Source organism: Pempheris klunzingeri, chromosome 18, assembly GCF_042242105.1.
Source record: "Pempheris klunzingeri isolate RE-2024b chromosome 18, fPemKlu1.hap1, whole genome shotgun sequence".
In the NCBI taxonomy this organism is placed as follows: domain Eukaryota; kingdom Metazoa; phylum Chordata; class Actinopteri; order Acropomatiformes; family Pempheridae; genus Pempheris; species Pempheris klunzingeri.
Window position 1 is genome coordinate 743,116 of NC_092029.1, and position 27,186 is coordinate 770,301.

Genomic DNA, 27,186 nt, shown 5'->3' on the forward strand with positions numbered 1-27,186 from the left:
AACCTTCTTTCAAACCATCTCGGAGCAACGTTTCAGCCGACGTGTTCAGAAGCAGTGACGCTGATAAGAAGACGTGTTAAAGGAGGATTCACTGCTGTGGGCGGCAGCAGGAAAACTGGTTTGAGCCTCTTACAGGACAATATTTTAGTGTGTGTGCTGGATTTCTAACGGAGCGGAGAACCACATGTGAACGAGTCAGAACCAGATCAGTGTTGGTCAGTTAGCTAAACTGTTAGCCTGCTGGCTAACGGTATGAAGCAGTTTGTCGCCTGATGATCAGGCGTTCGTTAGTTGATTCACAGCCAACGCTGGTTTTTCTCCAAGTTTCTGACCACCATGAAATTCTGCCTCTGTTTTCTGTGGAGTCACTTTAATAATAATCAATAATCAGAAGCTTTGATCAGAAGACGTGATCTTCAGCATTAGCTGGACTTCACTTCTGCATCAGTGCTGTTAGTTCACTTTGTTCAATGTGGAGTTTCACTGAAGACTTTCTGTCAGCGACACAAACAGAAAGCTGCTGATTGGTTTAGTTCACAGGAGCAGCTGAATGTTTCAGTGTGTTTAAACGTGTTCACTTTGATTTAGAAGGTTTCATGTCAGTCAGAAGCAGAGAAACCAGCAGGAAAACCTGGATTTAATTCATCGTCAACATGTTTTAAAGGAGACGTTCTGGAAAGTGTTACTGTCTGAACTTTTCTCTGCTGAAACACCTGCAGGTTTGTGTTGGTGGTTTGTGGAGACATGAGAGCAGAAGCTGAACGACACCGAAACATTTATTCTACCAACATTTTATTCAACGACAACATGGATCCTTCCAAGTGATCTCATGTTTGATCCGGTGAGCCCACATTTTTACATCAACATCACAGCACAGGAGAAATAAAAGTACACTGTTGAGGAAAAAGTTCAAGAAACTAAAGAAAAGCCTTCAAAGATTTTCTCACATTCTCAGAAAACCAAGTTTTTAAAGTGAAGTCGAAGTCCAACGCTGGAAAACTGTGAAACAGGTTTAACAAAACTTTATGTACAAACAAGACGTGAACAAAGACAGAGATGGAGTGTGTGTGTGTGTTACTGTGTGTGTGTGATTGTTAATATTCTGAGTGTTTCTGGTCCTACAGAGAACTCAGAGACACTGAGGAGCCAAAAGACCAGATCCTGATCCCAGCATACAGAGGCTCAGTGAAGGTGGTCCTGAAGGTGTGGAGGTGGATCAGAGAGTCAGAGGAGACTCTGTAGAAGGACAGAGAGCCGGCAGGACAGTCCAGGTACACTGCTACTCTACCGGAGGAGGAGGAGGAGAGGGAGAAGGTTGTTTCTTTGTTATTGTGCCTGACAGAGTAACCATCACCTGAACACTTCAGACTCCAGGACTGATCATTAAATCCAAACAAACAGTCCTTAGTGGTTCCACTCCTCTTGATTCCTCTGTAACTCACAGCTACATCCACCTCTCTTCTCCACTCCACCTCCCAGTAGCAGCGACCAGTCAGACCTTCTCTGCACAGCAGCTGAATACAGTAGTCCTTAAATCTCTCTGGATGATCAGGATATGGCTGCTTCTCCTCCTCCAGTGTCACCGTCCTGTTGTTGTCAGACAGTTTGAGGAATCCGTTCACTGTGTTTGTGTCCACTGAGAGTTCACAGGAATCTGATGGAGAGAAGAAGACACCAAACAGCAGCAGGTTATCAGCTGATCCAACTGTTGGCTTTGACTTTAGTTTATTCAGGGTCGAGCAGCTGGAGCCTCCTTCTTCTTCTTCTACACTGCGTGAACCGGTTCTGCTCAGTCACGGCTCAGGACTCAGCTGATGCAGAAGATCTGGTGATCAATGACTGATGACAGTTTGTGGGGCTGATTACATCATATTTAAATGTCAGGACACCTTCTGTGATCCGACCACCACAGAGAACATAGAACCACAGGAACTAGTGACCATATTTAGGAACTACAACTAGTGGAAAGATCCTCAGCACTGATTCATGAAGCCAGAGAACCACAGAAGGAGAACCAGGACCAGGATCCACAGGAACCAGAGAACCACAGCAGGAGAACCAGGACCAGGATCCACAGGAACCAGAGAACCACAGCAGGAGAACCAGGACCAGGATCCACAGGAACCAGAGAACCACAGCAGGAGAACCAGGACCAGGATCCACAGGAACCAGAGAACCACAGCAGGAGAACCAGGATCCACAGGAACCAGAGAACCACAGCAGCAGGACCAGGACCAGGATCCACAGGAACCAGAGAACCAGGACCAGGACCCACAGGAACCAGAGAACCACAGCAGGACAACCAGGACCAGGATCCACAGGAACCTGGAACCTGTAGATCCTGGTCCTGGTTCTCCTGCTGTGGATCTCTGACTTCATGAATCACTGCTGAGGATCTTTTTACTGATATTAGTTCTGTTATTATTATTCACACGTTAACTATTGTCGTGTTTTTCACTGTTACCATATTGATCAGTATCAGTCACATTGATCAGTATCAGTCACATTGATCAGGATCAGTCATATTGATCAGTGTCAGTCATATTGATCAGGATCAGTCACATTGATCAGGATCAGTCATATTGATCAGTGTCAGTCATATTGATCAGGATCAGTCACATTGATCAGGATCAGTCACATTGATCAGTGTCAGTCACTTTGATCAGGATCCGTCACATTGATCAGTCAGTCACATTGATCAGGATCAGTCACATTGATCAGTGTCAGTCATATTGATCAGGATCAGTCATATTGATCAGTAGCAGTCATATTGATCAGTGTCAGTCATATTGATCAGGATCAGTCATATTGATCAGGATCAGTCACATTGATCAGTATCAGTCATATTGATCAGGATCAGTCACATTGATCAGTATCAGTCATATTGATCAGGATCAGTCACAACATTGGTTATGAATTAGCTCTATATAAAGAAAGGTTGATTGATTAATGACCTTAATTTATTAAATGTTCATAAGTCAAAGAAACAAAGTGACAGGTTGTCATCTGTAGCTGACTAGAAGGCTGCAGTGTGGAGTCTGTAAATATCTTTAAACATCAGATTGTGAGCTGCTCTGTTCTCATGAATGAGTCTGAATCCACACTCACACTTCCTCAGACCAGGTTTCAGCCAGTGTTCTCCACCGTGGTCCATCCTGCAGGAAGAAACAGTCAGAGATGAAAACAGGAACATTTCTATAGAGATGGTTTGTCTCAGTATTATTACTGAACATGTTCTGCAAATAAAACACAACTTCCACAATAAAACCTGTGAATATATCAAATGAATCTACAGAGAAATGAAAAGCGTTTGTGAACGTCTTCCCAACATTAAAACTTTCAAACAGATATTTGTGAATCCTTCAATTTCAGACAAACGTCCCACCAAAGTAAGAGCACGCCGTCTCTACGAGCTGATGAGAAAACAACCAGCGATAAATGATGCGTTCAGTGTTTAGTCACGTTAATGTGACGCTGATTATTAGTGTGTGTTCATTTGTTCTGGAGACGTTCTAGCACACACACTTCTGTCTGAGGATGCTCGTGGGCTTGTGCTGCTTCTTCAGAAATACTTCTGCTTCTGACGCAGCAGCACAAGGAAGCTGGACGTCTTTCCCTCCCTTATCTTCATGTTTAACCTTCAGTATCTAGTGAGGACTGGAAGCTGCAGGTTGTTGCACTACTTTGAAATTATATTGTTTTTATTTTTGGATTCTGTGTTTTGCTGGTCTGTTATATTTGCAAAATATCTTTTTTGTATTTGTGGAAGGTGTTTTATATTTATAGATTCCACATTCACAGACAGATTGATGAGCTGTTCATGCGAATAATATTGGGACAAATGTATCTCTATAATTAGTAACAAGAAAGCACAAACACCATGTTTTAGCTCTGTTCATACCTGAGAGTGTCCAGTCTCCACTGTGGATCCTCCAGTCCAGCAGACAGCAGCTTCACTCCTGAGTCTTCTGGATGGTTGTAGCTCAGGTCCAGCTCTCTCAGATGGGAGGGGTTGGAGCTCAGAGCTGAGGCCAGAGCAGCACAGCCTTCCTCAGTGACCAGACAGCCTGACAGCCTGGAATCAGGAAAGAGTTGGTACAATTTCTCAATGAAAAAGGAACTGCAAGAAAATCTGCACCTATTCTCAGACTGTTCTCCACCAGCTCATCAAATATTGCCGTTTTGTCGACCCCTTTTGTGTCTGATACCAACTAACAAGTGTCTGTGTGAGACGCTAGAGGGCAATGTAGTGTAAATAGTGAGAATGTCTGCAAAGGAAGGGGGTCAAATTGGATGGATGGATGGATGGATGAATGGATGGATGGATGAATCGGTCAGACACTGAACTTTCAGCCAGGAGACAGTTTCACCCAAACCATCTTTTAACCAGGTGTTCATTACTCTTGCCTCATGATGAAGGTCCAGTAGACCTGTGGCGAGGTCAGAGTCCTGTGAATCTCATACAGATGCTAAACAGAGGTCAGCATTTGATGACATGGGAGTGAGAAATGTTTGGAGTGAAGGGCCAGATCAGTGTTTCTGAACATCTAATGCTGCAGCTGAAGGGTGCCTTGTGCCTCAGTACCAGACGCTGAGGGACGTGTCTTTGACGACCTGGTAATGAGAACAAGTTAGTATCTACTGAATCGCTGGCTCATAGACATACATCAAAAACAGAAAGACACACACAAACACTGATGCAGTTATACAAACCAATGTAGAGTATTCAGAGTTACAGTTACAACTCCTTTCCTGTTCTGTTTGTTTGGTACCATTTTTCAGAGAGTTATATGAGAAGAATGATCCCTCAGATGTGGAGTCTTCTCATCAACATTAACCTGAGTGTAAACCAACGTTTTAATCAGCTGATAACAAACAGCTGATCTCTGACCTGAGAGTCTCCAGTGTGCAATGTGGACTCCCCAGTCCAGAAGACAGGATCTTCACTCCTGCATCCTTCAGGTTGTTATCACTCAGGTCCAGCTCTGTCAGACTGGAGGACTGGGAGCTGAGAACTGAGGACAGAGCTGCACAGCTTCTCTCAGAGAGGTTACAGCCACTCAGCCTGAGGAAGAGACAGTGATAAACACAACGGTAGACTTTCTTCTTCATGAAATATAAAATCTAGAAATGAATATATCCAGTGATCCATCCACCTACAGAGCTTTGCTGGAGGCTCTGACCACTGGCAGCAGCCTCAGAAGAGCCTCCTCTGAAGCAGAGTATTTCTTCAGCTCAAACACGTCCAGATCTTCTTCTGATGACAGTAAGATGAAGACCAGAGCTGACCACTGAGCAGGAGACAGTTTATCTGTGGAGAGACTTCCTGATCTCAGGAACTGTTGGATCTCCTCCACTAGAGAACGATCATTCAGTTCATTCAGACAGTGGAACAGGTTGATGCTTCTCTCTGGAGACAGATCCTCACTGATCTTCTCCTTGATGTACCTGATTGTTTCCTGATTGGTCTCTGAGCTACTTCTTGTCTGAGTCAGCAGACCTCGTAGGAGATTCTGATTGGTCTGCAGTGAAAGACCCAACAGGAAGCGGAGGAACAAATCCAGGTGTCCATTTGAACTCTGTAGGGCCTTTTTTACTGCACTCTGGTAGAAATGTGTGGGTTTAGATGTGTCTCTAAATAGTTTAGACCACCATTTTGCCTCTGACATCAGATTGACTCCAGACTTGATGAAGGTCAGATGGACATGAAGAGCAGCCAGAAACTCCTGAACGCTCAGATGGACGAAGCAGAACACCTTGTCCTGGTACAGTCCGCTCTCCTCTCTAAAGATCTGTGTGAACACTCCTGAGTACACTGAGGCTTCTCTGATATCGGTGCCGCACTCTGTCAGGTCTGATTCATAGAAGATCAGGTTCCCTTTCTGCAGCTGCTCAAACGCCAGTTTTCCCAGAGACTCGATCATCTTCCTGCTCTCTGGACTCCAGTGTGGATCTCTCTCAGATCTTCTATCATACTTGATGTTCTTCAGTTTGGTCTGAACCACCAGGAAGTGGATGTACATCTCAGTCAGGGTCTTGGGCAGCTCTCCTCCCTTTGGGTTCTTCAGCAGAACCTCCAGAACCGTAGCAGTGATCCAGCAGAAGACCGGGATGTGGCACATGATGTGGAGGCTTCGGGACGTCTTGATGTGGGAGATGATTCTGTCGGCCTGCTCCTCATCTCTGAACCTCTTCCTGAAGTACTCCTCCTTCTGAGGGTCAGTGAACCCTCTGACCTCTGTCACCATGCCAACACACTCAGCAGGGATCTGATTGGCTGCTGCAGGTCGTGTGGTTATCCAGAGGCGAGCAGAGGGAAGCAGATTCCCCCTGATGAGGTTTGTCAGCAGCACATCCACTGAGGTGGACTCTGTCACATCAGTCAGGGGCTCATTGTTGAGGAAGTCCAGAGGAAGTCGACACTCGTCCAGACCGTCGAAGATGAAGACGACCTGGAACTCTTCAAACCTGCAGATTCCTGCATCTTTGGTTTCACTAAAGAATCGATGAACAAGTTCCACCAAGCTGCACTTTTCCTCTTTCAGCACATTCAGCTGTCTGAAGGTGAAAGGAAACATGAACTGTATGTCCTGGTTGGCTTTGTCTTCAGCCCAGTCCAGAGTGAACTTCTGCGTTAAGACTGTTTTCCCGATGCCGGCCACTCCCTTTGTCATCACTGTTCTGATTGGTTCCTCTCTTCCATCTGAGGCTTTGAAGACGTCCTCACATCTGATGGTTGTTTCTGGTCTGTCTGGTTTCCTGGAAGCTGCTTCAATCTGTCTGACCTCATGTTCATTGTTGACCTCTGCAGCCCCCCCCTCTGTGATGTGGAGCTCTGTGTAGATCTGGTTCAGCAGCGTTGGGTTTCCTGCTTTGGCGACGCCCTCAAACACACTCTGGAACCTCTTCTTCAGGTCAGACTTGAGTTTCCGCTGGCATGCACGAGCAAGAGTCTCTGAAAAACCACAGGTTGAATCAATAAGTGGATGCACATCTGATGGAAACATTTTATCATTGCTGTCGATCCCCAAAGACGTCACTGATGTGATACAAATATTTCCTCTATTCCTTCTCATCACCCTGTTGAAGCTCTTAAAATCCTCTTACTGCTCTGCAGATGTTCAGCCAGCTCCTCCTGCTTCATTCCCCTCAGGAAGTCCACAGTGATCCTCAGAAATGATTCTCTGCTGCTCTTCCTCTGCTCTTCATCTTCACTCTGACTGTCGAAGCTTTCTGAATAATCTGAACTTAAAACCTTCTGGAACCTTTTCAGCTCGTTTGTCACGAAACTGAAAATGTTCTTTTCAAGCAGCTGGAAAAAAGGAAAAATAACAATTACAATTCAATCCCAACTTGTTGAACACACCAGTTTGAGGTTGACCACTTTTTATAAACCCACGTCTGGAAGTCTATTTCCACCCAGAGGACCCTCAGGTTCGCTCAGTGCAACACATCACATTCAGACTCCTAAAACTTGTATGTCGTTGGCTGGTCAGGTCAGTACAGTCTAGATGGTGGTGCCAGTTTTTATCTGTACTTATTCTGGATGATTCCTACTGTGGGAACTGACCTCCAAGTTCCAAATCTGGTGGTCAGAGATTCTCTAAAAATCTCTTTCTAATTCAAGAAACATCTTTGTCACAGCTGTGCAGGTAGCCGCTTATCCTTTGTCACCAAACACCTTTTCCACCATCCTGAATTCATGCAGCATTTCTACGGCCGTCCTGAGGCAGACCAGGGCAAATTAGGACCCACAGGTCAGATCTGACCCACTGAAAGGTTCCATGTGGCCAGCAAGGCCGTCGTGAGCACTTATATTACTAAATATTGGATCTCTAACGAAAACTGTCATTACTATGTTGCTTACATTAAAAAATGACTGGGCCTTTATCTGGAAGGTACCAATCCAACAGCACGGATGAACTTGCATCAGGAAGCAGATTCATTTGATGAAGTTCATTCATACACTGAAAAAAGCTCATTTTTCCAGGGGAAGATTTAAAACTGATTAAAACTGTTCAAACTGATGGGTGTCTGGATTTGGCACTTCTTCTTCTTCTTCACTGCCACCCGTAGGGCAGCGCATCCAACCCATGCAGTTCTGATGAGGCCACAGGATGAAGAGGATGCTTCCACGTCACCTCTTCGGGCTCTGCTTGTCTCTGAGCCGTCCCCCCGGGCCTGGCTCCAGAGGGGGGCCCCAGGGTCTCGCTTTCTCTTCTGGATCTTTTCATGGGTTTTTACGAACCATTCTTAGTCTGGCCTCTCGCCTGAGACCAATTTGCCATGGAAGACCCTGCCAGGGGTCCCTACCAGGAGCACTAGGCTCCAGACAATACAGCTCTCAGGTTCATAGAGGCACCCAAACCTCTCCACCACGATAAGGTGATGGTTCCCGGAGAGGACAGGAGATGAACCTCATCCTAAATAGCCTAAATAGAACAATGTTCAATAACATCCCAAAAACTTACTTATTTGGGAACCTTCAAACACGTTGTTTGGCTAAACAATGCTCCCCATCCCCTTTCCCTCCAGCTGAGATCATTGTGATCATTCAACCACCTTTTATGTCACATCATTGAACTGTTATCATTTCATCTGCTGCAGTCATCAGTAGAGGCTGTGCTTGTTTCTCCACTCACCATAAATATGGAGTCCAGGTCTGTGTGATGCTGCAGCACAGATTCACCACTGGGAACATCTAAGTTATCCTGATGAACTCTGTGGAGGAAACACAAAAACATACCTGAACAGAAGCCACCTTTAAACACAGAGTTTACTAAGTGCTTTGACAGACGAAGCAAAACAGGATAGAAGAACATGAGAGAGGCCGAACAAACAAAAGTGACTTAAGATTAAAATCAGTCCTCATTGACACACAGCTGGAAACAGGAACATCTGGTCTCTGCTGTTCTTCTTAACTTTAATTTGTAAATGCATCTTCTCTGAAGCTTGAACTGTTTTTCTGCTGCTTCTTTTATCTTCTACATGTTATTCTAATGTTTCTGTCAGTTTTATTGTGTTTTATTCCCTGTGAAGCACTTTGAACTGTCTGAAAGGTCCAGTTGTTCTTTAGTGACACGATGACTCACTGTGTTTCAGAGGAAAGTCGTCCTTTGAAAAAAATACGATTGCCCATAGAACAGTCACTCCTCAGGGACACACAGCTGGGTCCAGGTCCAGGTCCTGGTCCAGGCTCTGGTCCAGGTCCAGGTCCAGGCTCTGGTCCTGGCCCAGGCTCTGGTCCTGGTCCAGGTCCTGGTCTGTGCTGCTTCTGTGGACTTCAGCACACACAGAGCTCTGAGTGAGAACAATGATGGTGTGCTGAGCTCTGACATGGAGAAGATGGTGGACGGTAACAGATCCTCATCTCACCTCTGAGCTTCGGTCCGGCCGTCACGGTCCCCCCACAGGGTGGTTTTAGAGGGGGGGCCTCCCTCCTCACACTGATCCATAGCAGAGCCCCCACCTTCACACTGAGAGCTGCTCTCCTTCACTGTCCAACCAGGTCTGACAGTATTTTCTGCTGTTGGTTCCACCTGAAGACGTCACAGTGAGAATAATAACATGCACATTCAGTCACTTCAGAGTCCAAGTCTGAAAAACACCAGTGACGTCAAAACTGGTCCAACCTGTGGCAGAAACCCAGTGAGAGTCAGAGGAGCCACTGATCAGATGGTGGAGTTCTCCTACCTGTCCACCAGGTGGAGCTAACTGACCGTCTGATGGACTACAGATCAGCAGCAACATGGATCCTGGAGCCCTGAAGACAGCAGTTATTAAAGCTCTCTAGAAAAAGCCTGATCTAGACGCCTCAGTGATAAACGACTACAGACAAACATCAGACTGGTCTTTTGTGGGAAAGGCCATTGAAAGGGTTGTTTTCCTGCAGCTTAACACTTTCTTGGTGCATAATAATCCCCTCAGTCTGGTTTTAGACCACAGCACTGAGGCTGCACTAGTTTTAAATGACATCACCTGAGTAGCCACACATGGAACATTTCATTGACAATTTTAATCTTAAATCTTTGCATTTGATGCTGTTGGACAGGTTAGAAAAGTGGGACTACTTTGTGCCGACTGGTCATTTTAAATCTGAGCAAACAAAAATAACCTGTGGGGTTCCTCAAGGGTCCATTCTCTGACCTCTTCTTTTCATCGTTTATATGCTTCCCCTGAAATTAAAGCCCACTAATCAAGCCATAAATCATCAGTTCATTAAATCAGCCTCCTGCCACCTTTTAAAAAAACAGCCAGAATAAAAGATGTTTGTCCAAACGAGACACAGAAACTTATTCACACATTTATCTTCATCAGGCTGAACTACTGCGATAGTATCTAAATAAAAAAATCACACACAGACAGATTGAAGGTCATCAGGTGGTCAGTCAGCTCCATCTAGTGGACAGGTAGGAGAACTACATGATTCTCTGACTCTTTCACCAGCAACAGCAGGAAAAATAAAGGATGGACAGATTCTATTTATTGAAATAAAATTTAACAGGTATGATAAACATGTATCCAGTGAAATTAAAAGCAAATTTTGAGTTTGAGATTTTTTTAGTTTATTTTGAATGATTTCTTGTGTTGAAGTCTCAGAAATGAAGGCCTCCGTTTCTCTGAATGTTCCTGCTGTTATTAGTGGGACTGAATGAATCAGAGCAGAGCAAAGCTTATTTTTAAAGTTTGGGTAGAGAGAGTTTGTCTGTCCTGAATTAAAGTGGAGAGACGGAGCACACAGCAGTGTCAAAACCGAGTAAGTTGCATACCCTGCCTTTAGATATGCCCATTAATTATATATAAGATATGCCTCACCTGCTGAACTGACTTCAGGTGGACTGACAGACGCTTTCCACCTTCATGAGGAAACACTGGGAGAGAAGAAGCTGCTCATTCCTTCCTCGTCAGTCCTGGTGTCTGTGTTCATCTGATCTGAGGACGCCGTCACATCCTCATACCTTCAGAGTCCAAGTCTGAAAAACACCAGTGACGTCAAAACTGGTCCAACCTGTGGCAGAAAACCAGTGAGAGTCACTGGTGTCCACCACCTAGTGGACAGGTAGGAGAACTACATGATTCTCTGACTGAAAATAAAGGATGGACAGATTCTATTTATTTATATGAAATGTAACAGTTATGATTAAAATGTACCCTGTAAGATTAAAGACTAATGTTTAGTCTTTATTCTGTGTTTCGTGGGACAGAATGAACCATTATTGGGATCATGAGACCGAAGCTCCGCCCAAAACACCGCAGCCAAACAGGAGTGGACATCTACGTCATCAATCCGCGCCGCCGCCTGTATTTAATGATACGTGTTTACACAGAGAAAGGTACAAATGACGTAATGTTTCTAACAGGTGATTTTTAGGAAAGATCACCGACGGACAGAAAACATTTTGAGTCCGTGTGCTGACGGTATTTTCCCTCCCTGACTCTTCCGGGTCTCTTCCGGGTCTCTTCCTTGTAACCGTCATCCTCTCTGGCGCTGAAGCAGGAAGTAAACAAAAGTCCAAACTAGCTTCAAATCGCAGCTTTTCTGCCCCAAAATGTCGATTTCAAACCCGAGACAGACGTTTTTAAACCCGGTAAGACTTTTTAATAATTCATTGGATATACATGTTAACTTCTTCACGAGCAGCTGCGCAAAGCAAAGAATATTTAATGTGACATTTTCATGGATATCATGTCTAAAATACTTCCCTCATTTAGCAGCATCCCCGCTGGTTTGGGCGGAGATTTCATCCTCTAAATAATTTTATATCAGCAAAATGTGCCTCTAAAAGTTTGGCTTCGGACCGCAGACTGTTATTTCATTAATTATTCTACTAATAATATGTATTTATCTGCGCGTGAGCTCGTTTTTGTCATCGCTGCTTGGAGCCGAATTAAAAAGTGGCTCCTTATTGTTCGTGTTCCGTCTTAAATGAAGTCACTTTGCGGCACAGCATTTGACAATACGTGAGGAAATATTAAAACATTCATGATTAATACTGGAGTTTGGAAGTATCAGAAATACAAAGAGTCCATGTGAAGAAAGGCCTTCAGTGAAGAGCTGAATGAGTGTTTTAATGAAATGTTCTTATTTTATTGTACAATCTTTAAATCAGCTTATTGGTGACTGATCCAAACTAACTGATACCAAACTGTACTGTCAGATCAATAAGTGGTGGAACAGAATGAACTGCAGCAGGTTGGGCTGCAGCTAACAGTTATTTATTATTGGTAATAATTTCTGTCACAGACGACTGAACACAGCTTTTCAGGCTCATGAGTATTATTGATTATTGTCCCCACAGATGATCCCCTTCGCTGGGACGATCCTGGGCGGTTTGGTTCCAGGGGAGATGCTTCTCATTCAGGGCTCGGTGCCCTCTGATGCTGACAGGTGAGAGTCTGTCACTCAAACTCTCTAAGTCACCTGGTTGTACACCTGCAAACATCAATACATGGGATTGAAAACACCTGAAGGTCTGAAGGTTGGACAGATGATCCCAACACATCTGTGATCTTGACTTGGTTCTTATTTTTCTGGAGGCGGGGCCACGTTAAACCTTCACCTGTCGTCCCTCTGCACTGTCTTGCAGGTTCCAGGTAGACCTCGCGTGCGGCGGCAGCGTGAAGCCGAGGGCCGACGTGGCGTTTCACTTCAACCCGAGGTTCCAGAGGAAGATGTGCGTCGTCTGTAACTCGCTGCAGAAGGAGCGCTGGGGCCGAGAGGAGATCCTGCACCAGATGCCCTTCGCTGCCGGGGCGCCGTTCGAGCTCATCGTCCTCGTCCTGAAAGACAAGTTCAAGGTGAGAGACGAGCTGCCTGAAGCTCAGAGTACTACTGATACTTGTACTACCTGAAGCTGACAGTACTTGTGTACTTGTACTACCTGAAGCTCAGAGTACTACTGATACTTGTACTACCTGGAGCCAACAGTACTTGTGTACTTGTACTACCTGAAGCTGACAGTACTTGTGCGCTTGTACTACCTGAAGCTGACAGTACTTGTGCTCTTGTACTACCTGAAGCTGACAGTACTTGTGTTCTTGTACTACCTGAAGCCGACAGTACTTGTGTACTTGTACTACCTGAAGCCGACAGTACTTGTGTTCTTGTACTACCTGAAGCTGACAGTACTTGTGCGCTTGTACTACCTGAAGCTGACAGTACTTGTGCTCTTGTACTACCTGAAGCTGACAGTACTTGTGTACTTGTACTACCTGAAGCTGACAGTACTTGTGTGCTTGTACTACCTGAAGCTGACAGTACTTGTGCGCTTGTACTACCTGAAGCTGACAGTACTTGTGCGCTTGTACTACCTGGAGCTGACAGTACTTGTGCACTTGTACTACCTGAAGCTGACAGTACTTGTGCACTTGTACTACCTGAAGCTGACAGTACTTGTGCACTTGTACTACCTGAAGCTGACAGTACTTGTGTACTTGTACTACCTGAAGCTGACAGTACTTGTGTTCTTGTACTACCTGAAGCTGACAGTACTTGTGTTCTTGTACTACCTGAAGCTGACAGTACTTGTGTGCTTGTACTACCTGAAGCTGACAGTACTTGTGTACTTGTACTACCTGAAGCTGACAGTACTTGTGTACTTGTACTACCTGAAGCTGACAGTACTTGTGTTCTTGTACTACCTGAAGCTGACAGTACTTGTGCACCTGTGCGGCAGGTGGCGGTGAACGGAGCTCACCTGTTGGAGTATCAGCACAGGCTGGAGCTGGAGCGGGTCGACACCCTGCTCATATCTGGAAAGGTCAAAGTTGAAGCCGTCGGCGTCGTGCCGAGCGCCGTGAGTCTCTGCAGATTCTGTTCAAACTGTGTGCAGAAGTTTGTGTTTTTATCTTCATGTGATCAAAGGTGTGATGACGACGAATGAGATGTTCTGTTGTTTTCAGAGTTCAGTTTCTCCTGCAGCGAGTCGAACCAGCCTGGATTCAGAGATGAACGTAAGCAACTGACTCTGAAGGTTTTGAATCAAGTTTAACTTTTACCAATGAATGATTTAGTCACTTTGAGCAGTGACCTTAATATTACACTATTGTTAGAAAGTAGAAACACCACTGTGGAGGTCACAGCTTTGTTTATTTCACATGATTATACATCTTTTACCTTTTGCTGTAATATTTCTCATTTGATGAGCTCAAATGATCACCAGTTGTGAGCTGACAGTACTTGTGTACTGTGTCATCAGCATAAAATTATAGATTTGGCAAATAATGTCCAGAGTGAGAAGCATGTAAACAGAAAAAACAGAGGACCTAAAGTGGAGCCCTGTGGTACACCACCAGTATTTCCTACAGAGAATATTAGATTAGAAATATAATGTTTGCTGTTTTAAAATAATTTTTTCACTGCAGTTGGAGTTTTAATTATTTTTTATTTGTTCATCCTCCAGTCAATAATGTCCTCTTCAGGCGACTTGGTAAGTTTTACTGCTGTTGGTCACGTGATACTTTATTTTTAACATGATTCTGAGGCTTTTTCCACCTTTTTTTTTTTAAAACTGTGCTCTTTATTTTTCTCAACTGATCTGAAACCTGTCTGAACTAAACTAAAACTGTTAATGTGTGTTTCTTTGTTGCTTTTCAAACTATTTGCAACATTTTTTACAGGAACAAAAAACAAGCAAATAACATCAAAACCAGTTTTGGAAGTTCAGTCACATTCGTCCCATCATTACTACAGTTGGATTCTTTGCAGCTCAGTTTACATGTTTGCATTTTCAGCTGCCGTATAATTTAGATTTAGTACATTGTCAGTGGTGTTTGCTTCCTCCATTGTCTCCTAACAGCATTTCTACGGACTACTAACAGTGTTTTAACCAAATATCTGTCGCCTACCATCACACTCTATTCAGACAAATTACCTGGATAATAAAGTTCAAACAACTATTAGAGACCTTTATTTTCTGATTTATACAAGAATAACACCCAAACCCTCCAACGTCTCTGAAGTCTGTTGCTTTAATGAAGAAATAGATCCCATTTCAGAGAATTCCCCCTCACACATGAACTGTCTGGATAAACTGTGTCTCTGAATTAAAAGAGTTTTAAAAAAACTGAACTGAACTGAACTCCCTTCCTGCTCAAAGTGCAGCTTCCCTTCCTTCCTCCCTTTTTCCATCATCCCTTCTTCCTCTCTTCATCATCACTGCTTTTATATCTGGTGCATTTAAAGTGATGCTTGGTTACAGAAACAGCAGAACCTAAAAAGCTTTTAACATTTTTAAACTTTAAAAAGTAAGAGCAGGAAAATGGACTCTAGATTTTAAGTGTCAGATCAGTTAAAGAATGAAGTAAAATAAATGATTTCTTCCTTCTGTCTTCAACCATCTAGTTATTTGTCTTCCCTCCGTCCAGCTGGTCTGAGACCTGGATCAGGTTTTGATCTTCTGTCTGATGAAACCTTGTTTTCCTACAGAGCGTTCCCTTCAGAGGTGAGCTGCTCAAAGCGCTGAGTGTCGGACGCAGCATCACCATTAAAGGAGAAACCAGAGAGGGTGCACACAGGTACACAACACCTCAGCACACCAGTGACTCTTCACTGGCCTCACCATCGATTTGATCACAAACTTCCTGCCAACGCTTCAGATTCAAACGTCTGTCTCCTTTTTCACCCCTGACGAGTTTGAAGTAAGTTTTAAAACAGTCAGTAAATCTGTAATGTGCCCATACTGGTGTGTTTTTAGCTTGAGAGGCAGCTGGATTCACAAGATCAGAGTCATGTGAGACTTAATGGAGCCGTGGTCAAAGTTTTTTGGCTGAACTACGGCGGTTCGGACCAATCAGCCTTAAGCTGTGGGCGACGTTTAGGTTCGACCACATGAAGAAGCGACTGTTTGTCTGAAATCAACAGTGGCTGCTGCTAAAGAAGTTTGCCTCATGGTTCATCTAATCTCCTGTCAGCTAGTTCATGATAATCACACAGTTCTGTGTAACAAACCATCTGCTGCTGATCTCTGCGTTACATCCCAACATACAACAGTCAGGTTCGTGTAACGACAGCCCTCAGTCCAATGCAAGAGAGCGGCACTGCTGACTGTAACATGGGCCCATTCATCTCAAGTTGGTCCATAACAAAACTAGAAAAATGAGTGAATGGATCAAAGAATTCAAATGGAAACGTTCATCATAGGACATCAGATGTTTTTTTTCTGTTTCATTTCTCTGCTTGATGTGTTTTCACCGTTTTCTGTGTTTCAGCTTCTGTGTGAACCTGCGAGTGTCCAGCAGCAGCGACATCGCTCTTCATCTGAACCCTCGTCTGAAGAAAGAGGTCTTTGTCAGAAACTCCTTCCTGTCGAAGAGCTGGGGCCCCGAGGAGAAAACGCTGGCCTCCTTCCCCTTCACTGCAGGACAATACTTTGAGGTACCGGACCCCCACCAGACAGTCGCCTACTCTTTTTAATGTTTGCTCCTGGTCTGTTTCTGACGGAGCAGCTCAGAGCAGAGGAGGCGGCAGGAAGTCAGACAGACAAACCACAAAGAGAATCCACTCAGTTTTCACAATAAAAGCCCCCCTGCAGACTGTCAGTGGTATATTCCAGCAGCACATCAGTATTATTCTCTAATGGGGGGGCACCAGGCCAGACGTCAGCCGCTCAGAGGGTTTTTAACACCATGACGACCAGAGGTTCATCTGGGATGGAGAAACACTCTGACTGTGACTTTAGCTGCTGTCTGTAGCTGCAGCACAACAAAGCAGGAAGTACATCCAAGAAACACATTTAAAGCAGCAGAAGAAGAAACGAGGCCTGTTTGATCCTGTTAGAAACACATTTAAAGCAGCAGAAGAAGAAACGAGGCCGTTTGATCCTGTTAGAAACACATTTAAAGCAGCAGAAGAAGAAACGAGGCCGTTTGATCCTGTTAGAAACACATTTAAAGCAGCAGAAGAAGAAACACGGCCTGTTTGATCCTGTTAGAAACACATTTAAAGCAGCAGAAGAAGAAACGAGGCCTGTTTGATCCTGTTAGAAACACATTTAAAGCAGCAGAAGAAGAAACGAGGCCTGTTTGATCCTGTTAGAGACACATTTAAAGCAGCAGAAGAAGAAACGAGGCCTGTTTGATCCTGTTAGAGACACATTTAAAGCAGCAGAAGAAGAAACGAGGCCGTTTGATCCTGTTAGAAACACATTTAAAGCAGCAGCAGAAGAAACGCAGCCTGTCTGATCCTGTTAGAAACACATTTAAAGCAGCAGAAGAAGAAACGAGGCCTGTTTTCACTTCACATTGTTCACCGGAGTCTGGTTCATGAGTGAGGGAGCAGGAGATGGACAGACGGATGAGAGTCAGTGTGATGATGATGATGATGATAATGAGGGTGTGTTTCCTCTGCAGATGATCGTCCTGTGTGACTCTCAGCACTTCAGAGTCGCCGTCAACGGGGTCCACCAGCTGGACTACAAATACCGAGTCCGGGACCTGAGCCGCATCACCCAGCTGGAGGTTCTGGGAGACGTCACGCTGCTGGACGTGAAGATCTCCTGAACGGTGACGGACTGATGAGAAACGACCTTTACAGACTGAATGTACGAACTGCTCAGTAATCCCTTGTAATCACAGAGAAGCACCAGACATTCAGGAAGGTCCAACAGACTGCTGTCTCATGTTTCTGCAGTGTCTCTAACCGTTAGCTACTTCCTGTTGAGAGGAGGAAACAGAATGCATCATGGGAGTGTTGGCACATCTGCTTGTAACCAGATCAAATAAAGTGAGCTTGTGAAGCTGCTGTGGATCAGGTGAACGGCTTCTTCAGTGTGGATGCACAGCTTTGGGATGAATGCAGCCCCTAATGTGCCAGAGTCCAAGTGACGTCTTTAAAGTACTTATTTAGTCCAACAAACCCAAAGATGTTCAGTCAGTGTTTGTAGACCGAGGACACCTGATCCACCTGATCCACCTGATCCACCTGATCCCGTCCCGGCTCACAGAGCACGATGGAAACGTTAATGTTTCTTCGCTGTCACACTGAAATAAATCACTGCATTTGAATCGTAGTTATGAAAAAAGGTTCATGTTTACTGTGACTTGTTGGAGGCTCCTAAGTGGAGCATGAGGTTAGAAACTAAACCAACACTTTGCTGGTCCCAAACCCGGACGAGGACATTATATTTGATTAAATTTGATGTTCTAACATTTAACAATACAGGAGTGTTGTGCTTTGACAAGTGGTAATGTTCAATTTGGCTATCAGAAATAATTAATAATTATCAAAGATAATTAATAATTATTAAAATAAATGAACTTTGATTAAAGTCCACCTCGATTGGGGCACCACCTCGAAAAACGAGGAAAAGACAGCCGTTTTAATTGATTTAGTCTCATAAAAATACTAAACTATCAATTTGGAATTATGTTTTATAATTAATTTAATAATTACTACCAAAATTACCACATTGATAGCTAGCTGAAGGATTTTGGAGTTCTTGACAGTGTAGAGGTTGGCAGTGTCCACACTTGTACAACATTAAAGGAGACAGCAGGTATTAAAACATTTATTAAAAACAGAGCAAAATTCAGGGACATCATTTGTTATGCATTAAGGACTTGTACTTCGGTTGTAAGTACGGCTGAAGCAGAGTAGGTATTAAAGACATCTGCTGTTGCAGAAACAAAATCAATCAAACAATCTAACTAAATCTCTATGACTAAACTAAAATAATATGAGTGTAAGAGTGTGTGTGTGTGTGTGTGTGTGTGATAAGGCTGAGGAATGTGAGATGGGTCCCACAAAGGTGGGGGAGAGAGACCAAATGGTGATGGCCAGACCCCCTGGGGTGTGGAGCTGAGGCAGACAAAGGAAAGCTAAGTGCTGTTAGCTTAGCTTTGTCCCTCAGTGGCCTGTTGCAGACTGTGTGTGTGAGAGAGATAAAGGTGCAGGTTAAGACAGGATGGTTAGTTTGTAGGCTAACATCAACTAAACTTAATGGATGCACAGTAATCTGCAACACATCACAATAATCAAACTCAATGAACATTAAAGCAAGTCAATACATTAACAGGGGTAAACCATGTATGCAGTAATGCTATGCTAATTATGCCCAGTTAGAGTTTGTTACCAGTCCTTAAAGGGGAGACGAAGTGTCCTTGAGGATGCTGCTTTCTCAGCCTGTTGCTGGAGGAAAGGTGTGGTTCGTGTCCGTGCTGTGTGGTTGCAGGCTGGAGGAATCCGGTCGCTCCTTTGTTCCTGTTAGTTAGCAGCTCTGTGCTAACTTGCTGGTGTGCTCCTGTTGTTGGTTATCAGCTGGCAGACTCTGGGTCGTGCCTGCTGGCGCTGATCTGCTTACTTCAGGCAGGACCTTGTGTCGCTACCATGAAGGAGGTGGCTGCTCTGGACAGACCACACTGAGGCAGAGCTTAGCTGAGTTGAGCTTCTCTCCTCTTCAGGAAAGATCAGGAGAGCTGGTCTCTCCTCTGCAGGAGGAGAGGGAGCAGGAAAGACCTGGTCTCTCCACTTCAGGAGAGACGATGAGAAAGAGAGAGTTCAGTGGGGGTGAACTGGTTTTGTGGGCCTGCGGTCGTAAAATCATGTGTCCCCTCCGGCCAATGGTGACAGTGGAGCTGGGCGCGGGGGTGATTTCACACCTATCTGTGAAACTGGGGGCATTGGGGAAAGGAGTCCAATAGTTTTACACAGAAAAGAAACATGCGGTCTTCACCATGTGCTATTCACCGTATAGTGAAGCCCAACAGGAGAAAATGTATTTATGTAATGTGGGTCTAGACAAACTATTTAAGTCATGAAGTTATTGTGAGAAGTGACAGAAGAAAGTTCATTTGCGGTTGATTTGTCTTTTACTTACTTTTTGTCTCCCACTATGTTATTCCTCTCTACTACAGCGTCCATGACAACTACATGCTAATTTTACATTATGCAAATTAGGTGGTGACGCCATTTAGTGACTTTTAGGAAATAGCCTGCTTGCTTACTTAGTAGCTGCTTGATAACTGCAAACCTCGTGACACACTTCATAAAAGACTTCCTGGATTTCTCGACACGCTTCAAAGCATCATCACAGCACATAACATCACTATCGAAGGGCTTCTCCACCTGGAGATCTGCAGAGAACCAGATCGCAGGTCAGTTTGTTCTGAGACGCTGCTGGAAACACATTTTTTCAGGGTTTTTAAACATTGAAGTCTGTGGGTGGATTGTAAAAATCCTCTTCTTCTTCCCTTTGAAAGGCTTCTGCTTCCTCCTTTCAGCGCGAGACGGCCTCTGCCTTTCTGCTGCTTCAACAGTTTCCTCTCTTCAGCCCCTTGAACGTCCTCACGTTCAGCTTTTTCTACACAGTTTAACCATCAGAAGGTGGAGAAGTGTGTCCTGTTTGAGAGCCCGACACCGTTTCAACTGTCTGAACTATCGGCTCCAAAGCAACAGGAAACCATTCAGCTTCCTCATTCACTCTGATGTTACTTTGGCTCTGAAGCTTCTGACCAAAACCACAAAGTCTGAACTGTAAAAACTGACTTTGACGCCATTGCTCTTTTTCTTTTAGTATTTCTGTTTTATATAGTACCTCTATTTTTTTTAAATATTTTATTCTATATATTTATTTTGACTTAATTTCGTACCTCCTCATGTGTAAATGTGTGTTGGTCTGACAAATAAAGTGAATCTTCATCTCAGCAAAGTCTGCTGCTGCTCACAGTGACGTCGGTTCAGCTCTACGGCTCAGTGTTTGGAGCCGAGGGCTTGGACTAGTACTGCTAGTACTAGTACTAGTAGTACTAGCACTACTAGTACTGCTAATACTACTACTAGTACTGCTAGTACAGATCAGCAGTACTAGTAGTACTACAAGTACTGCTAGTAGTACTATAAGTACTGCTAGTACTACTCACAGTACTACAGCTAGTACTACTGTTACCTATACTAATACTACCACCTTCACAGCACTACTACTACTTCCATTAGCTTTACTGCTACTCGTGTTCTTTGTTTTTCGTTACGCTGCAGTTTTTCAGCTACATTCATTCGGCATTTCAGCATCTTCAGCGATGTAATGAAGATAAATGTGTGAATAAGTTTCTGTGTCTCGTTTGGACAAACATCTTTTATTCTGGCTGTTTTTTTAAAAGGTGGGAGGAGGCTGATTTAATGAACTGATGTTTTCTGGCTTGATTAGTGGGCTTTAATTTCAGGGGGAAGCATATAAACGATGAAAAGAAGAGGTCAGAGAATGGACCCTTGAGGAACCCCACACGTTATTTTTGTTTGCTCAGATTTAAAATGACCAGTCGTCACAAAGTAGTCCCACTTTTCTAACCTGTCCAACAGCATCAAATGCAAAGATTTAAGATTAAAATTGTCAATGAAATGTTCCATGTGTGGCTACTCAGGTGATGTCATTTAAAACTAGTGCAGCCTCAGTGCTGTGGTCTAAAACCAGACTGAGGGGATTATTATGCACCAAGAAAGTGTTAAGCTGCAGGAAAACAACCCTTTCAATGGCCTTTCCCACAAAAAACCAGTCTGATGTTTGTCTGTAGTCGTTTATCACTGAGGCGTCTAGATCAGGCTTTTTCTACAGAGCTTTAATAACTGCTGTCTTCAGGGCTCCAGGATCCATGTTGCTGCTGATCTGTAGTTGATCAGATGGTCAGTTAGCTCCACCTGGTGGACAGGTAGGAGAACTCCACCATCTGATCAGTGGCTCCTCTGACTCTCACTGGGTTTCTGCCACAGGTTGGACCAGTTTTGACGTCACTAGTGTTTTTCAGACTTGGACTCTGAAGTGTCTGAATGTGCATGTTATTATTATCACTGTGACGTTTTCAGGTGGAACCAACAGCAGAAAATACTGTCAGACCTGGTTGGACAGTGAAGGAGAGCAGCTCTCAGTGTGAAGGTGGGGGCTCTGCTATGGATCAGTGTGAGGAGGGAGGCCCCCCCTCTAAAACCACCCTGTGGGGGGACCGTGACGGCCGGACCGAAGCTCAGAGGTGAGATGAGGATCTGTAACCGTCCACCATCTTCTCCATGTCAGAGCTCAGCACACCATCATTGTTCTCTTTTAAAGGTGGCTTCTGTTCAGGTATGTTTTTGTGTTTCCTACACAGAGTTCATCAGGATAACTTAGATGTTCCCAGTGGTGAATCTGTGCTGCAGCATCACACAGACCTGGACTCCATATTTATGGTGAGTGGAGAAACAAGCACAGCCTCTACTGATGACTGCAACAGATGAAATGATAACAGTTCAATGATGTGACATAAAAGGTGGTTGAAGTTGAGATCGTCCTCAATGATCTTGGCTCAAGGGACAGGGGATGAGGAGCAGTGTTTAGCCAAACAACGTGTCTGAAGGTTCCCAAATAAGTGAGTTTCTGGGATGTTATTGAACATTGTTCTATTTAGGATGAGGTTCATCTCCGCTGATTAAGACACTCTATTGCCACATCTGACATGTTTGGAGCCCCTCACAAGACAAGGAGGAAAAAAGATGGAGGAAAGATCAATACTTCAGTTCTCCCAAGAGACTTTTTGCAAACATTTCCCTTTCGGTCAGCGTACGATCGGGTCGGTTTGGCACGAAGGAAACAAACAACAGCATGACTGACTAGTCTGGCTGTGAACAACTCTCCCAATATTCACACAGACACAGAAACCTCCCTCCTTCACATGAAACATGGAGGTCAGATCAGCCATTCATGTCCGAGCATGAGGGGGCTACAAATACACTGTGAGTACAGGTGAACTGGATGTGGAGTTTGTGATAAAACAGCTAAACAGGATAAAAATAATTCACTGTGGCATTAAAGTGGAAATTCATCATGATATATTATTAGTGATGAATGAAAACATCGTACCACTGAATAAGCACGAAGGCTCAGGCCTTGAATATTAGTGAAACACTAACTTGGTGCTGACTTCATCATGTAGAAAGTCACATGAACCAGCTTGACCTGCTTCGGTACGATACTGAGTTAAACGGTTCCTAATCTGGAAGACAGTGAAGCGAATAAACAGGCAGGAACGTGCAGGAACACGATTCCTATCATATAAACTGGGTTACTGATCTACTTACTGATGGACTTCAACACGTTGTAAGTGACGCTGATCGCCTGTCAGCGACCTTCCAGCTTCTAACAACTGTCATCAGGATCATTGTGCCAGTAAGATGTTTTGTTTTCATGCCTGTGGTTTTCATCTGTGTTGACTTTCTCATCCTGAATCCTCTTTAGAAGTCCAGCTTTTTTCCTGCCAAATCCAGACACCCATCAGTTTGAACAGTTTTATTCAGTTTTAAATCTTCCCCTGGAAAAATGAGCTTTTTTCAGTGTATGAATTAACTTCATCAAATGAATCTGCTTCATCGACTGCACTGATGCCAGTTCATCCGAAATGTTGAAGAGAAAAGAACTCCTACACTTTCAATAGAAATTCTTCTGATTTACTTACCGTGTAGTGAGGACTCAAACTGTAATCTTTAAACACAGTGACTTACTTTTTGCAGACTAAACACCAGTGGCGGGCCGTTGATTTTACACCTGGGCCTTCAGTGGCGTCCTACCTGAATCAGACCACCTCTTAATACCATCATTATGACGCCACGGCTATAGAAACCATCAATATTATACAGAAAGGCAGTAGAACAGGACGCTGCATCGCAGACAGGTATCTCATGTTGTGAGAATGAATGACATCACTAAAGCAAGAAACCCAATTAAAAGAATTCAACAAGCCACCAAACACTCTAACCACCGACTGGGCTCCAAACACAGAGTCGTTCAGTTGCCAACACCAGACGTTCTCAGCAACACAATCTGCTCCTCGGAGCCTGTAAGCCGAGGGTACCGCTCCTAGTTGCTGACCTGAAAGTGGCGGACGAACCCTTTTCCCGGCTGGGACAGGCTCGCTAGCTTTGGGGTGGGCCGGCATTTCCTCAAAATGTCCAGCTTTTCTTGGAAAGTCCGCCTTGAAAATGGATTTCTAAGTAGATCTGCGACCAAATGAACATCTTCTCCTCCGTCAGCCATTGTGGGTTAAAAAAACTGCTATTAATACTTTTTATGATTATGAGATTATGATAAAGTTTTAGCTCGTGCAGGTCGCTACAGGTAAGAATCGCTAGCTTTGGCTAAGCTCTCTGCCAATCAGAGGACGTGAAAATACTGACGTCATCGTACACCTGCTAGAAGGCCCTGGGGTCACCAACTCAAAATCTGATTGGTTAAAGCAGCAGTTTCATTGTGATGTATTTTAAGCTACGGGCGCCTGCACTTTAGATCCTGAAGGCCTCAGGGCAGATTTCTTTGACCCTGGCAACACATGACGGCTGAAATATGATTGGATAAAAGCTCTAATATAGACATACACTGCTGGAAGCCCCCCAGCCCAGAGACACAGAGACACTATGAGATGAAGAGCAGAGACTATTAGGAATAATCTAAAAAGATTAATGGGAAAATATTAAAACGTAAATCAGTGATTCTGAGTTCAGGCCAGCAGAGAAGGCCTTGCTGGCCCTGACGGCCCACCACTGCTAAACACAAAACTTTACTGACAAGTTTAGTGAAAAAAAGTCTTAAATATCTATATCATAATAATATCATAACTATTCTTAATAATAATTATTTGGTTTTGACACTGCTGTGTGCTCCGACTCTCCACTTTAATTCAGGACAGACAAACTCCCTCTCCCAAAACTTTAAGAAGTGAATGAGCATTTCTCTGTCATGGTTGGGCTTCCCCCACGTTCTTTTAGTATGTCTTTGATCGTTGCAGGAAAAAAAGATGATGACACCTCAAGAGGCCCTCCTGGGAATTTTGGAGGATTTGGGAGAAGACGACTTTACAAAATTCAAGTGGTACCTGCAGGGAGCCCTGAAGGGCTTTACACCAATCCCAAAGAGTCGACTGGAGAAAGCAAACAGGATGGACACAGTGGATCAGATGATGAAGACTTACTCTATAAACACCATGAAAGTGACCAAAATGGTTTTGGTTTCGATGGATCAGAATGAAGTAGTGAAGAATTTCCCATCTACCATCTCAGAACCAACAGGTAGGTCATTAGAAAGGTATTTGACAGAGTAGGAAGCTGCATATTATGCGTTCATCAACTGGACAATGATCCCAAGCAAACCTCAAAGTCCACCAAGGCTTCGGAAAAAGTCCTGGAAGACACCAGAGTGGCCGTCACAGTCACCTGACTAGATTCCCACAGAAAATCTCTGGTGAGATTTGAAGGAGGTTGCAGCACATAAACCCAAGAATAATAGAAAACTGGAGGCTGTTGTTCATGAGGACTGAACTCTGATTCCTCAGATTAAACTAAACTAGCTAAAAGGTGCTCTACTAAATACTAAAGATACTTGTCAGATACATTTGTTGTGCCATCTTATCACTAATGTCTAATTTTTGTTCATTCAGAGATTCTTGCTGAGTGCCAGCGGAAACTCAAGTCTACCCTGCAGAAGAGGTTCCAGAGTGTGTTTGAGGGCGTCGCCAAAGCAGGAAACCCAACGCTGCTGAACCAGATCTACACAGAGCTCCACATCACAGAGGGGGGGGCTGCAGAGGTCAACAATGAACATGAGGTCAGACAGATTGAAGCAGCTTCCAGGAAACCAGACAGACCAGAAACAACCATCAGATGTGAGGACGTCTTCAAAGCCTCAGATGGAACAGAGGAACCAATCAGAACAGTGATGACAAAGGGAGTGGCCGGCATCGGGAAAACAGTCTTAACGCAGAAGTTCACTCTGGACTGGGCTGAAGACAAAGCCAACCAGGACATACAGTTCATGTTTCCTTTCACCTTCAGACAGCTGAATGTGCTGAAAGAGGAAAAGTGCAGCTTGGTGGAACTTGTTCATCGATTCTTTAGTGAAACCAAAGACGCAGGAATCTGCAGGTTTGAAGAGTTCCAGGTCGTCTTCATCTTCGACGGTCTGGACGAGTGTCGACTTCCTCTGGACTTCATCAACAATGAGACCCTGACTGATGTGACAGAGTCCACCTCAGTGGATGTGCTGCTGACAAACCTCATCAGGGGGAATCTGCTTCCTTCTGCTCGCCTCTGGATAACCACACGACCTGCAGCAGCCAATCAGATCCCTGCTGAGTGTGTTGGCATGGTGACAGAGGTCAGAGGGTTCACCGACCCTCAGAAGGAGGAGTACTTCAGGAAGAGATTCAGAGATGAAGAGCAGGCCGACAGGATCATCTCCCACATCAAGACGTCCCGAAGCCTCCACATCATGTGCCACATCCCGGTCTTCTGCTGGATCACTGCTACGGTTCTGGAGGTTCTGCTGAAGAACCCAGAGGGAGGAGAGCTGCCCAAGACCCTGACTGAGATGTACATCCACTTCCTGGTGGTTCTGTATAAACTGAAGAATGTCAAGTATGATAGAAAATCTGAGACAGATCCACACTGGAGTCCAGAGAGCAGGAAGATGATCAAGTCTCTGGGAAAACTGGCGTTTGAGCAGCTGCAGAAAGGGAACCTGATCTTCTATGAATCAGACCTGACAGAGTGCGGCACCGATATCAGAGAAGCCTCTAAGTACTCAGGAGTGTTCACACAGACCTTTAGAGAGGAGAGCGGACTGTACCAGGACAAGGTGTTCTGCTTCGTCCACCTGAGCGTTCAGGAGTTTCTGGCTGCTCTTCATGTCCATCTGACCTTCAACTCTGGAGTCAATCTGCTGTCAGAGGCAGGATGGTGGTCTAAACTATTTAGAGACACATCTAAACCCACACATTTCTACCAGAGTGCAGTAAAAAAGGCCCTACAGAGTCCAAATGGACACCTGGATTTGTTCCTCCGCTTCCTGTTGGGTCTTTCACTGCAGACCAATCAGAATCTCCTACGAGGTCTGCTGACTCAGACAAGAAGTAGCTCAGAGACCAATCAGGAAACAATCAGATACATCAAGGAGAAGATCAACGAGGATCTGTCTCCAGAGAGAAGCATCAACCTGCTCCACTGTCTGAATGAACTGAATGATCGTTCTCTAGTGGAGGAGATCCAACAGTCCCTGAGATCAGGAAGTCTCTCCACAGATAAACTGTCTCCTGCTCAGTGGTCAGCTCTGGTCTTCATCTTACTGTCATCAGAAGAAGATCTGGACGTGTTTGAGCTGAAGAAATACTCTGCTTCAGAGGAGGCTCTTCTGAGGCTGCTGCCAGTGGTCAGAGCCTCCAGCAAAGCTCTGTAGGTGG

General features: G+C 44.5%; 3 protein-coding genes and 1 pseudogene across 4 annotated transcripts in view; 2 read left to right on the forward strand and 2 right to left on the reverse strand.

Moving 5' to 3' along the window:
* The window catches only part of LOC139217592 (NLR family CARD domain-containing protein 3-like), a 46,226-nt gene extending 36,682 nt beyond the window's left edge, over window positions 1-9,544 (reverse strand). Inside the window, exons 1-8 of one of the 2 annotated variants that reach the window (XM_070848950.1) lie at window positions 9,093-9,168; window positions 8,643-8,721; window positions 7,108-7,312; window positions 5,161-6,955; window positions 4,892-5,065; window positions 3,902-4,075; window positions 3,109-3,155; window positions 776-1,654 (exon numbers count right to left, since the gene is read on the reverse strand). In XM_070848950.1, coding sequence (XP_070705051.1) covers window positions 1,119-1,654; window positions 3,109-3,155; window positions 3,902-4,075; window positions 4,892-5,065; window positions 5,161-6,955; window positions 7,108-7,312; window positions 8,643-8,721; window positions 9,093-9,139 — 3,057 coding nt within the window. In that variant the 5' untranslated portion in view covers window positions 9,140-9,168 and the 3' untranslated portion in view covers window positions 776-1,118. Of the gene's footprint in view, window positions 1-775; window positions 1,655-3,108; window positions 3,156-3,901; window positions 4,076-4,891; window positions 5,066-5,160; window positions 6,956-7,107; window positions 7,313-8,642; window positions 8,722-9,092; window positions 9,169-9,375 lie in introns of those variants that run through there. The other variant, XM_070848949.1, reaches the window with a different exon arrangement.
* Window positions 9,545-11,423: 1,879 nt separating this feature from the next.
* LOC139217617 (galectin-8-like) lies at window positions 11,424-17,749 on the forward strand. The gene is made up of 9 exons (XM_070848989.1): window positions 11,424-11,588; window positions 12,300-12,388; window positions 12,588-12,798; window positions 13,677-13,796; window positions 13,903-13,953; window positions 14,403-14,429; window positions 15,428-15,516; window positions 16,210-16,375; window positions 17,350-17,749. Exons 1-9 carry the CDS (start codon window positions 11,550-11,552, stop codon window positions 17,497-17,499), a joined length of 942 nt encoding a protein of 313 aa, XP_070705090.1. The 5' UTR covers window positions 11,424-11,549; the 3' UTR covers window positions 17,500-17,749.
* LOC139218260 (sericin-2-like) lies at window positions 12,805-13,624 on the reverse strand (annotated as a pseudogene).
* Window positions 17,750-21,580: 3,831 nt separating the features above from the next.
* The window catches only part of LOC139217594 (NLR family CARD domain-containing protein 3-like), an 81,789-nt gene continuing 76,183 nt past the window's right edge, over window positions 21,581-27,186 (forward strand). Inside the window, exons 1-5 of the mRNA XM_070848952.1 lie at window positions 21,581-21,700; window positions 21,794-21,957; window positions 22,075-22,153; window positions 24,742-25,021; window positions 25,390-27,178. Of these exons, the coding sequence (XP_070705053.1) occupies window positions 21,878-21,957; window positions 22,075-22,153; window positions 24,742-25,021; window positions 25,390-27,178 (2,228 nt within the window). The 5' untranslated portion in view covers window positions 21,581-21,700; window positions 21,794-21,877. The remainder of the gene's footprint in view (window positions 21,701-21,793; window positions 21,958-22,074; window positions 22,154-24,741; window positions 25,022-25,389; window positions 27,179-27,186) is intronic.